The sequence below is a fragment of the Impatiens glandulifera genome, chromosome 2, assembly GCF_907164915.1.
Source record: "Impatiens glandulifera chromosome 2, dImpGla2.1, whole genome shotgun sequence".
Lineage (NCBI taxonomy): Eukaryota > Viridiplantae > Streptophyta > Magnoliopsida > Ericales > Balsaminaceae > Impatiens > Impatiens glandulifera.
Window position 1 is genome coordinate 4,202,185 of NC_061863.1, and position 11,339 is coordinate 4,213,523.

General features: G+C 32.7%; 2 protein-coding genes across 2 annotated transcripts; one reads left to right on the forward strand and one right to left on the reverse strand.

The window, feature by feature from the left end:
• The first annotated feature begins 530 nt into the window (after window positions 1-530).
• On the forward strand, window positions 531-1,406 carry LOC124928215. Its single transcript, XM_047468750.1, has 2 exons — window positions 531-706; window positions 797-1,406. The coding sequence occupies exons 1-2, from the start codon at window positions 595-597 to the stop codon at window positions 1,255-1,257; spliced, it is 573 nt and encodes a 190-aa protein (XP_047324706.1). The 5' UTR covers window positions 531-594; the 3' UTR covers window positions 1,258-1,406.
• A 2,293-nt stretch (window positions 1,407-3,699) lies between these two features.
• Window positions 3,700-9,140, reverse strand: LOC124925766 (prolyl endopeptidase-like). Its single transcript, XM_047465851.1, has 12 exons — window positions 8,824-9,140; window positions 8,526-8,745; window positions 8,243-8,443; window positions 8,075-8,145; window positions 7,355-7,517; window positions 6,386-6,982; window positions 5,298-5,678; window positions 5,149-5,224; window positions 5,010-5,073; window positions 4,533-4,665; window positions 3,978-4,091; window positions 3,700-3,907 (listed from the first exon to the last, which is right to left on the reverse strand). The coding sequence occupies exons 1-12, from the start codon at window positions 9,123-9,125 to the stop codon at window positions 3,839-3,841; spliced, it is 2,391 nt and encodes a 796-aa protein (XP_047321807.1). The 5' UTR covers window positions 9,126-9,140; the 3' UTR covers window positions 3,700-3,838.
• Window positions 9,141-11,339: the final 2,199 nt, after the last annotated feature.

Below are 11,339 nucleotides of genomic sequence, written 5' to 3' on the forward strand. Positions count from 1 at the left end.
AAATTGTAGTTAAGATTTAAATCAAAATTATCTACACTTGTATAACAATTATGTATATATTTCTCAAAAATATTAATGTTTGAATGAGACAGTCTATACACAAATATATATATGTACAAAATCAACCTATATAATTTTGTGTTATGTTTAGAAAATAAAATTTATAGAAAAAGATTAATTATTTGTGTCAAGTTATTAAAATATTGTTAGTATAAATATATAAAATATTTAAATAATAAAGTAAAATATTATAATATTTTAATCACTCATTTAATGAAAAAAAATTGATAACCAATTAATGATTAAACAATCCATAAGATAAAACCACAATTAAGGCTGATATGATTTTTTTTAATCAAGTTTGAGTTTATCCATTTTAAAAAGTTTAAAATGCTTAAACTTATACTTAAATACAATTTTCAAGGGGTTGTTTGATATTTTCAAGAAGTTATATGTGACCGTTGTGAATTCAAATTAAATGATTCTTACAATCCATATAATCTCATTATATGTTATCAAGATTCAAAGAACCCATCTTTATTCTCTCTCTACATATCACTTGAAATTCTCTGTTTTACTTTTAAGATTCTAGCTATGACGAAGAGAACAAATAGAAAACCGCCACTTGCAAGATCTCCAATTCGTGTCAGTTCTAAGCGTGTTCTTCGACCCAGTATTTCGATCAACACTGCACAATCTCAACCGGGTATGATTAATTTAAATTTAATTTCATTCTTTAAAAACCCATTTCTTGTTTCAAAGAATGTTGTTGAATTGGTGATTTTTTTTTAAACAGGTTCTGTAATGAAAACCAAGCCAATGGATCTAGAAATGGTACCAGATTCGGACACAATCTCGTTTGAACTTAGGGAAATGGCTAATTTTGCTATTCCTTTGTTTACAAGGGGAAGATTTTACGATGAGTATTCTGCTAGAAGGAATGAATGGTTGAAGATGAAGCAAATTGGTGAAGGGGATGAGGAGAAAACAATGGGGTTTGATAAAGAAGTGGATTTGGAATCGGAGAAAAGGAGGGATTTGAAGAAATTTAATGATTCGAAAAGTTTGATTCCAAGAACACCATTGATTGAGAGGAGAGGGAATGTGAATATGAATCAGAATTCGAATTCTAGGTATATGTTGAGAAGTATGACGAAGGAGATGAAGAAACCGGCCTCGTCTTTGCCGCCGTTGGGTTCGACTAGCTCGGTCGGAGGAGAACGGAAGACCGTTGGTCGCCGTGGCCGAAAAATTTGATGTTTTTTTTTTTTCTGTCATTTGTGAACTGAATTATGTCTTGTTTTGTTTTTAGAAAATTGGGTTATGGTTTGAAAATGGGATAATAGTATACAATGTTTGTTTGAAATATTCTAGGTATATCAATATGAATGAAATTTTGGATGATTTGGTTTCAATAAAATAAAAACAAAAGGTAAAAGGTGATTCAAGAACACAAACGTAAAAGGTGATTCAAGAACACAAACATGATAATATAAATCGATTGGGATACATTTATCATATTTATCTAGATTTCTTTTAATACCATTTTGTCCGTTTGATTTTGGAGAATTCAGGCTTAATAAAAATTTATATTATTATAAAAAATAAAATTATAAACATATTACTAATATTATATATTTAATTATGGACGTGATACACAGGGGCGGAGCCAAGTACAAGCCGCCGGCCCGGGCGGTAGCCCGGGTAGCCTTAAACAGCTTGTATGTATTTTATCAATAACGACGGTAAATTACCTCCGTTATTGGTTATTTCCCGTCGTTAAAAGACATTGGTGACAGCAAACTATAAAACTAGCCCGGATAGATTTTTTTAATAAAAAATTAGCCCGGGTAGGTTTCAAATCCTGGCTCCACCCCTGGTGATACAAATACTATCCCGTTAAACCGGAAAAAATCATCCAAAGGTGATAATTCGGATTGAAAATAGCTTAACGATTAACGAATTATAATTGACATATTTATTTATTAGGTTAAATAATTAAAATATTTTATTTTTGGTTAATAATGTGATTTAATAAATAATTATTAATTATATTATTATTTCATAAAATACTAATAGAAACAAAGTAAATAAATAATTAATAGAAATATATTTAATTTAATGAAAAAAATATTATTAAAAAAATTAAAATCTGAAATATCCTCCTGAATATAGGAATAATTAAACTCAATGAATAATTATAATATATATATATATAATTTTGTTTAATCTCTTTTTGGCTCAATATAATATTTTATTTCAAATTATCTTTGATATGTCCTTTTATCTTTTCACTATATATTTATTTAATATTTTAAATATATATTTTTAAACAGTGAGAGACTTTCCATTTATTATTTTATTTATTAAGAAGAGAGACATATTTTATATATTTAGAGATAATTAAATTGAAGATAGATTGACAAGACAAATTTGCTAACATATAAGAATTTTCTTAATAAAATTATTTTTACTATAAAATCAAATTTAACTTTTACAAGGTTAATAATTAATATGTATTTTTACCAACAAACATTACACCACAAATTCACTTCGCTTCAATTATGGAATTTATCAAATTTTATATTTTTCTAAATACCCACCCTATTTATCTGTTTTATTCCACGAAGTACTTATTAACTCTCATCCCTGTCAATCCCTACTTTATTCTAGATTTTAAATAAAAAATAACATTATATTAGTTCATTCTATTAAAAATTCAAATAATCTGTTTTTTCATCCAAAACTTTTTTTTCAAAACAAAAACACAAATAACCCACATCAAACTAATTCCCTAGTCTAGGCATGATCCTGCTCGGATTAACGAATTATAATTGACATATTTATTTATTAGGTTAAATAATTAAAATATTTTATTTTTGGTTAATAATGTGATTGAATAAATAATTATTAATTATATTATTATTTTATAAAATATTAATAGAAACAAAGTAAATAAATAATTAATAGAAATATATTTAATTTAATGAAAAAAATATTATTACAGATAGAAAAATTAAAATCTGAAATATCCTCCTGAATATAGGAATAATTAAACTCAAAGAATAATTATAATATATATATATATATATAATTTTGCTTAATCTCTTTTTGGCTCAATATAATATTTAAGAATAATATAATATTTTTGATCTGTCCTTTTATCTTTTCACTATATATTTATTTAATATTTTAAATATATATTTTTAAACCGTGAGAGACTTTCCATCTATTATTTTATTTATTAAGAAGAGAGACATATTTTATATATTTAGAGATAATTAAATTGAAGATAGATTGACAAGACAAATTTGCTAACATATAAGAATTTTCTTAATAAAATTATTTTTATTATAAAATCAAATTTAACTTTTACAATGCTAATAATTAACATTTATTTTTACCAACAAACATTACACCACAAATTCACTTCGCTTCAATTATGGAATTTATCAAATTTTATATTTTTCTAAATACCCATCCTATTTATCTGTTTTATTCCTCGAAGTACTTATTAACTCTCGTCCCTGTCAATCCCTACTTTATTCTAAATTTTAAATAAAAAATAACATTGTATTAGTTCATTCCATTAAAAACTCAAATAATCTATTTTTTCATCAAAAACTTTTTTTTCAAAACAAAAACACAAATAACCCACGTCAAACTAATTCCCTAGTGTAGGCACGATCCTGCTCGGATTAGATAGTTATGTAGAGTCTTGTGTACAAATAAATCGGGTGAAACAAAATTTTCAGATTTGTGACAAGGAAAACGAAATTGAAAAGTGAAAGCAACAAATAATAAATAGAAAATCGAAAGAAAAGAGAATAATAATAAGTTACTCGTCTATCCAAGTAGCGCCAACCATCTTGGCCATAAAGCTATATCGATCAGCAGCTTCATCAATCTGTCGTGAAAAAAGGGTAAGAATCATAAATATTTGTATGTTCAGAAATCGATCAGTTTTGTATTTTTACCATTTTCTGTGTTGGACGCCCTGCTCCATGACCAGCCTTGCATTCGATGCGTCCAATTATTGGATTTGTCTGCGGGCTCTCCTCCAAGCTTGTGCAAAGAACATATTGCATTGTCTGTAATTAAATAAATAAAAGCATTAATGGACCGACAGCCATTGAACAGCTGATATTTTTCGCTAATAGTGGCCAAAGGGTGATTTTCCAAGCTCCTCATGGGCTACAGATGATTTATGTGGTTGAGGTGTTTTATTTATGTTTGTGATCTTTAAATTGATTGAGTAGATTCTAAATCATTTATGACAATTCATGTAATAACTTGAACTAAACAATTTATTTGATGGATTTTAACCATTATGAAATGTGTTTTATCCTTTAGAAAAAAAGAAAAAGGTACAACCCTGTTTAGGGTTCTTATCATAGTCCTCTTATAGTCTTATTTGATCCATACATGTTGTGAACAATCAACAATCCATATTTCCGCATGTTTTCATTTCTTGTAAGCATGCTAATCAAAGTTTATTACTCAATTCAAAAGAAAAAAGATGAAAGACTTACTGCCAACAACTTCAAGGAATGCAGAGGCACAACACGATCATCATGATCGGCTGTCAATAACATTGTCGAAGGATACTGAGATTTCTTTTCGTCATGTTCCCATGGCCTCTTCACATTATGAAGTGGGGAGTACCTAAGGATCACAAGAAAGGATAATATAAATCAACTCAGACTTTTCCCCCAAAAAAAATCAACTCAGACAATGTTGTCTTATGGATTTGATATATATATATTTTTTTTTATCTTTCTAGTAGTAGTAAGGAAGGGCAAGGCAAACATGTATATCCCCATTCCATTCTATTCTAAAGGCGGTGCCATTAACTCTTTACAGATGGTGCACACAGGAATTACACCCCCTTCAAGTTCTTCATATTCTTTACAAGTGCCATAAAGCTTCTATTGTCATAATGTTGCTAATATAAGTGGAATGAATACATCATATATATAGAAACACTCGCAAAGCAAAAGCTTACATACTTTATTAGCCACTTGAACTCGTCCTCTTTCTCCGAACATCCATAGTCAGATGTCCATGCATGACCTGAAGTCAGATGTCTAAGATGTCAACAAAACTATAACCATTTTCATACCAATCAAAATTAACTCAGAATCAAACCTATAGTGAACTTGTGGAATCTAAGCATATCCATCACACCAACATGGGCAAGCGCACATCCAAAAAGGTCAGGTCTCTGAGAAAAACAAAATACATTTTCAATCTTCCATTGCAGAAAATTAATAGAAATAGTCAAAAATAAAATAAACCTGGTTAATACACGCTCCAACAAGAAGCCCACCATTGCTTCCTCCTTCAATACACAACTTTCTAGGTTGGGTATAACCAGAAGATACAAGATATTCGGCAGCAGAGATGAAATCGTCAAAACAATTCTGTTTCTTTTCCAAAGAACCAGCTTTGTGCCACTCTTCACCATACTCTCCACCACCACGGATGTTTGCTATGCAATATACAGCTCCCATGTGTTTCACAAGAACACCGCGACTGATACTGAAAGATGGTGTAATATTAATATTGAATCCGCCATATCCATACAAAAGACACGGATTTGATCCATCCAAAACGATCCCTTTCTTGGACACGATAAACATTGGTATCTGCGTCCCATCCTTACTAGGCACAAATACCTGGAAAAAGATAATATTTAGCTGTTTTGTTACCATCTGAAAATTCTACATTTGCTATGTTTGTCAAAAATCCTAAATGATCTAAAAATAATTTGATCATGATCAAGCAAAAAAATCTCAATATAATTTAGATAATAGTTTAAATCATAATTAAGAAAACAATTTGTATACCAACTGAAAAAAAAAACTATAATCAGAATCAGGATCTAAAAAATAATTTGATTCTGATCCAATAGTTACCAAAAGAAAAAAAATATATCACTCTCAATCTTAACTTTGACAATTTATCAATAAGATAGTGATTGTGACAAAATACCAGTTTCAAAATAGGCTCGTTAACAACTCAAGAAAATAATTGGGTTGGTAAGATACAACAAGACGGAAGATTCCATCGAATGTATTATTCTTTCCTTTGAAATGTTACAGCTTTGTTAAGCTATACCAAAACCTAAGTCTTGAATTCGTGACCTAAATGTTTTACAAAGAACTCCATCAATTGTAATATTATTTTCCTGTTAGTGCATTGGGGACTATTTCGAAACACTTTTGTTTATGTACGTGGATCCATATTCAGATCAAAATAGGAAACCACAATAGATTTCTACATCTGTCAAACTTAGTTCAGTTTTCAATTGTGTGATCTCATCTAGACAAACATCCTCATAAAAATTTGACAGAAGATGCCACACAAAACTCAATATATTTACCTGATCAACATTGAATGATGTGCGATCAAATCCAGGGACAACAATTTCTCTAAATATCTTCATCTCTGGAACCCCAGTTTCCAAGTTGCACTGATATATAATCCCTGGAGAAAGGAAACTAGTAAACCCGATAAAAGCAGTGCTATCTTCACGTCTGCAAGAGATTTCAGAAGCTGTGCCAATATCAATAGGCAACTGGTGCAAGAACGACCCAGTTTCCAAATCCCTTAACTGTACTATATTTTTAACATCACTTAAGTAGTTAACCAGAATTTGATTCTTGTTGACAGCAATGGCCAACTCTAGTACATCCTTGTCAGATTCAGGAACTACCTCAACCCAGACATTCGGTTCCTTCAGATCTACTCGAACTAACTTATATTTTGGAGCATCTTTATTTGTAAGAAACGTAAATAGGGTATCATCATTAGCAATAGCTGTATATTGTGCATCGAAGTTGTCAACAAGCTTAATAAACGGAAGTAAGTCTTTTGATCCCCTCCTTTGACCTTCAAGGCCATCAGGGATTGCAGTCAAGTCGCAGTAAAAAATTTTGTTGACCGGATCACAGCTTTCAGACGTATATAGAAGAACATACTGCAGAAAAAGAAAAAGGTTAAGAAACAGTGAAGAAACCTACAAATCAGATAAACTTCTAAAGCAACAAGCCTAAGATTCGCAAAAAACACACATATACATTAAGGGCTTGTTTGATCTAGGGTTATTTGAATAACCAAGTGGCCTTGTTTGATGTAGGTTATTGAAACTCAGATTAGGGGTATAAATATATAATGATTTTTTTTTTTATAAATAGAGGGTATTTTGTTTGATGATTTGAATGATGTGATTGATAAGTAGATTGTTGATTGGGTAGTGGGTTATTTGAACTAATCTCAAATCAACCCACATCAATCTAGGCCTAACTCATCCTTCCCTAAGGATAAAGCTAAAAAGGTGGAGAGATTGAACCTTTCCATCATCTGTTATATCTGCTGCAAATAAGTATTTTGGGTTCTCTGGATCTTTCCAGCACAAGATGTCTTCAGATTGTTTGGTTCCAAGAAAATGATAATAAACCTCTTGATTTAAGTTTGAGTTTGTCTCTGTGCCAGCATCCAATTCCTCTCCCTCTCTGTACAACAGTTGATAATTGTTCCGGGATCATTGAAGACAAGATAATTCGTTTTTGTCAAACTAGAAACTAGCAAATGAAAGTGTTCTAATACATTGGGCTGTTTTGTTACCAAATTTTTTCATGTTGATATTTGAACAAATCTACATTTGTTACCGAAAATCACGATGATGAAAAACATTAGTTGAATCATGATACAAAATATAAGCTGATCATGATTGAGAAAAAAATCACTATACCAAATGAAGCAAAAAGTTACACTATTCATAATCAATAAAATAATAAGTATACCAAAAATACACCTCTAATCAATCCAAGAAAAATCTTAGGCGAAACAAAAAAAACAAAATAAATCACTTTAAGTGGAGATTTTTCAATGAGATTGTGACAAAATATCAGTTTTCAAATAGGCTAAACAAATTATTAATACCTACTCAAACTTAAAGTAAGGCCAATACTCTCTACTCAAGACTATCTCCAACTCCAAGGATGCTAGTTGAACAAAACAAAGCAATGAGGCAACATTCAGATTCATATTTTTATTCTGTTCGACTTACTTGGGAGCTGGGTATCGACTGTAAAAGAAACCTTTTGCATCATGGGTCCAACTAATGCCTGAAAATTTGACCTGCAAAAGAATCAATGACAAACAAGGTGATTAATTTTGCAATGATAAAATCATAAACTTGTTGGTGACTGCCTTATTCAGTCGAATCGAGACTTACCCACACCAGAGTGTCTGGTTCGACCCTTCTGTCCTCAATCCTCATGACCTTAATGGTTACCCAATCACTGCCACTCGAACTAAGTCCATACGCCAGGTACTTGGCATCTTCACTCACACTCAAAGTGCTTAACGCCACAGTTCCATCCTCACTGAGCTGATTCGGGTCAAGTAATACCTCTGCTTCACCATCCAAACTGTCCTGAAAAGAGAAAAGAATAGATTTTAATTAATTCATGATGAAAATGAGTTTATTTATCTTATCAAACTTCCATGAAACCAACCTGCACAAAGAGGACGTCTTGAGCTTGAAGACCGGTATTATGGTAGTAGAAGTACTTGTCCCCTTTTCGTGATGGCGCATGATAACGAGGATGGTCGAATAGCTTCGTAACTTTCTCCCGTAACTTCTCCCTCGTATCACATTTCTCAAGAACCGAATCCGTCAATTCCACCTGCTTCTGCACAAAATCCTTTGTCTCCTCGGAATCAGGATCTTCGAGCCTGAAAACGAAATCCAAAACCCAATTAATTTAGTTCGTGTGAATTGGACGGAGATTAATGAATAAGGTACATTGATACCATCTGTAAGGATCGGAAACGAGGACTCCATGATAGTCATCGACGACGGAGTCGTCTCTACGGACGGCCGGATACTGAAGTGAGTGGTTTAGGGCAGATAAAGAGCTCATTTTACGATTGGAGGAGATGGAAAGACAAGAAGAAAAACCTAATAAATTATTGGAAATTGAGCGCAATCGCGGTTTGATTTGCTTATAATAATAAATGGGAAGACGAGATTGAATGAAAACAAGACTTTGAGCTGACTCCAGACTGCGAACGGAGTTTGCGAGACAGTGGCGCGTGTAGATAAGACACGCCATTGGGCCGGCTTTAGCGCCGTGCCGGTAACATCATATGAGATAGAGATTTTCAAATATTGATAACTCCCTTCAAGTTATGCAAGATATTCAATTTATCCACCAAACTATTAACTTCTCCATTCAATTCTTTCATCCATTTCGTCTTTTCTTTCTTCCTTATAATCAAAATATCCAGCCCGATTAAGTTCCTTTTGGGAAAAAGAGAAGAGAATGAGGTGAGGCGCCGATTCAAATTCTTTAATTTTTGGATGGAGAATTATAGCTTCAAAAAGATTTTGAAGGAGGTGTGGTATACAAATGTCGATGGCTCAAACATGTTTTGGGTTTCGAAAAAATTGAGGATCCTTAAGAATCAGTTCATTAAATTCGATAAGAAAATGTACAACAACGTATCTAAAAGAGTGATGGCTGCAAGGATTGATCTTGAAGATGTTCAAAGCCGACTTATTGAAAGTGATGATGTTTTTCAACTCCAAGAGGATGAGAAGACTGCCTTAACCTTATTTACAAAAATTGAGTTCAATGGAGGAGAGTTTTGCAAAGCAAAAATTGAGGTAGAATTGGATTTCACTTGGTGACAAGAATACAACGTTTTTCTATCGGAAGTGCTCAACTAGAAACCTCGGAACAACGCCCACAAACTTAGATAACGGGGAATTTCTGCAAGGGCAAGATTAGGTTCAAGAATTGGTTGTCCAATTCTATTGGCTTCTCATGGGTACAAAAAGCGGGCAGTAACCTAGCCATCTTAACACATTATACCAGATTGTCGACAAGAAAATTTTGGCAGAGGATAGTCGGGGTCTGATCGAGATTGTCACGAGGGAAGATGTTAAGAAGACTTTGTTCAGCATAAATGAGAATTGTTCAAGGAAAACTGATTTGTTGTTGGTCACGATGTTACCGAAGGTTGTTGGAGTTCTTTAGAAATAGGAATATGCTAAAATAATAGAACATTACTATCCTAAACCTAATCCCGAAGAACTCTGTGCCTGAGAGAATCTAAGATTTCAGACCTATTTTGTGTTGTAATGTGGTGTACAAGATTATTTCAAAAATATTTACAAACTTTTTCAAAAAGTGATTTAAAAAAAACCTAAGTCAATCAACATTTATTCCTGGTAGATCGATATCACACAACATTAACCTAATTATGCAAAATATTCTTCAGGGTTATGGTAGAAAGAATATATCTCCGAGAGTTGCGTTTCAGATCGATATTCGTAAGGCTTTTGACTCCTTCAGACGGGAGACTGTTCATTATTTTCTTGTTGTTTTTGGTATCCCAAGTATTTATATATAATGGATTATGCAGTGCATCACTACTTCTTGTTTTGTAGTTAGTGTCAACGATGTTCACGGAGGCTATTTTAAAGGTGAAAACGGAGTGAGACAGGGGAATCCCCTCTCTTCGTTTATCTTCGTCCTAATCATGGGGATATTTGAGAGTATCTTTATGATATTCTGAAAGAATCGACCATACGTCCACCATCCGTTCTACGAGGAGGAGGGGATTACACATTTGTGTTTCGCCGACGACAATCTGTTTATATTTGCACATGCCGATGTTGATTCCATTAAAACCGTTAAAGATGCCCTTAATTTCTTTTCTGATGTTACAGGTCTGATGATTAATGAGAATGAATGCTATTTTCCGGTGAGATACTTGGGAATTCCTCTAACGACAAGACAAATCCAGATTATTCATTGTGGCCACCTATTAAGAAGGTAAAGAACGTCATAATGAGCTGGGCAACAAAGAAATTATCGTACGCGGGCCGAATTAAATTGGTAAGAAGTGTCGTAATGGGTGTGATTGAATTTTGGGCTCAACAAATGGTGCTCCAAAAAAAGTAATGAAGGAACTTGATACTCTCAGGCGTGATTTCATATGGGGCTGCCAAGGTCGAGGTGGTAAGAAAGTCAAGTGGATAGAAGGGGCGTCGAGTTAAAAAGCTGGGTTGAATGGAATAAGGCGGTCACATACAAACACCTATGAACGATTGAAAGGAAACAAGAGTCGCTTTGGGTCATGTGGATCCATTCGAGATTTATGATAAGTGAACTTAGCATTTGGACGAGTAAGATAAAGATGATATGGCTAAATAAAATATTAAAGCTAAAGAACAACATTGCGTCATTATTCGATATACGATTGGGAGATGGCCGAGGTACGTTGTTTTGGCATGATCCATGGTTTGAAAATCGACCACT

Coding starts and splice junctions, on each gene's coding strand:
- LOC124928215 (XM_047468750.1), top strand. CDS start 595: ATGACGAAGAGAACAAATAGAAAACCGCCACTTGCAAGATCTCCAATT. Junction 707..796: donor CACTGCACAATCTCAACCGG/GTATGATTAATT, acceptor TTTTTTAAACAG/GTTCTGTAATGAAAACCAAG.
- LOC124925766 (XM_047465851.1), bottom strand. CDS start 9,125: ATGGCGTGTCTTATCTACACGCGCCACTGTCTCGCAAACTCCGTTCGC. Junction 8,146..8,242: donor AACCAGACACTCTGGTGTGG/GTAAGTCTCGAT, acceptor ATTCTTTTGCAG/GTCAAATTTTCAGGCATTAG. Junction 5,225..5,297: donor TTGGAGCGTGTATTAACCAG/GTTTATTTTATT, acceptor TGTTTTTCTCAG/AGACCTGACCTTTTTGGATG.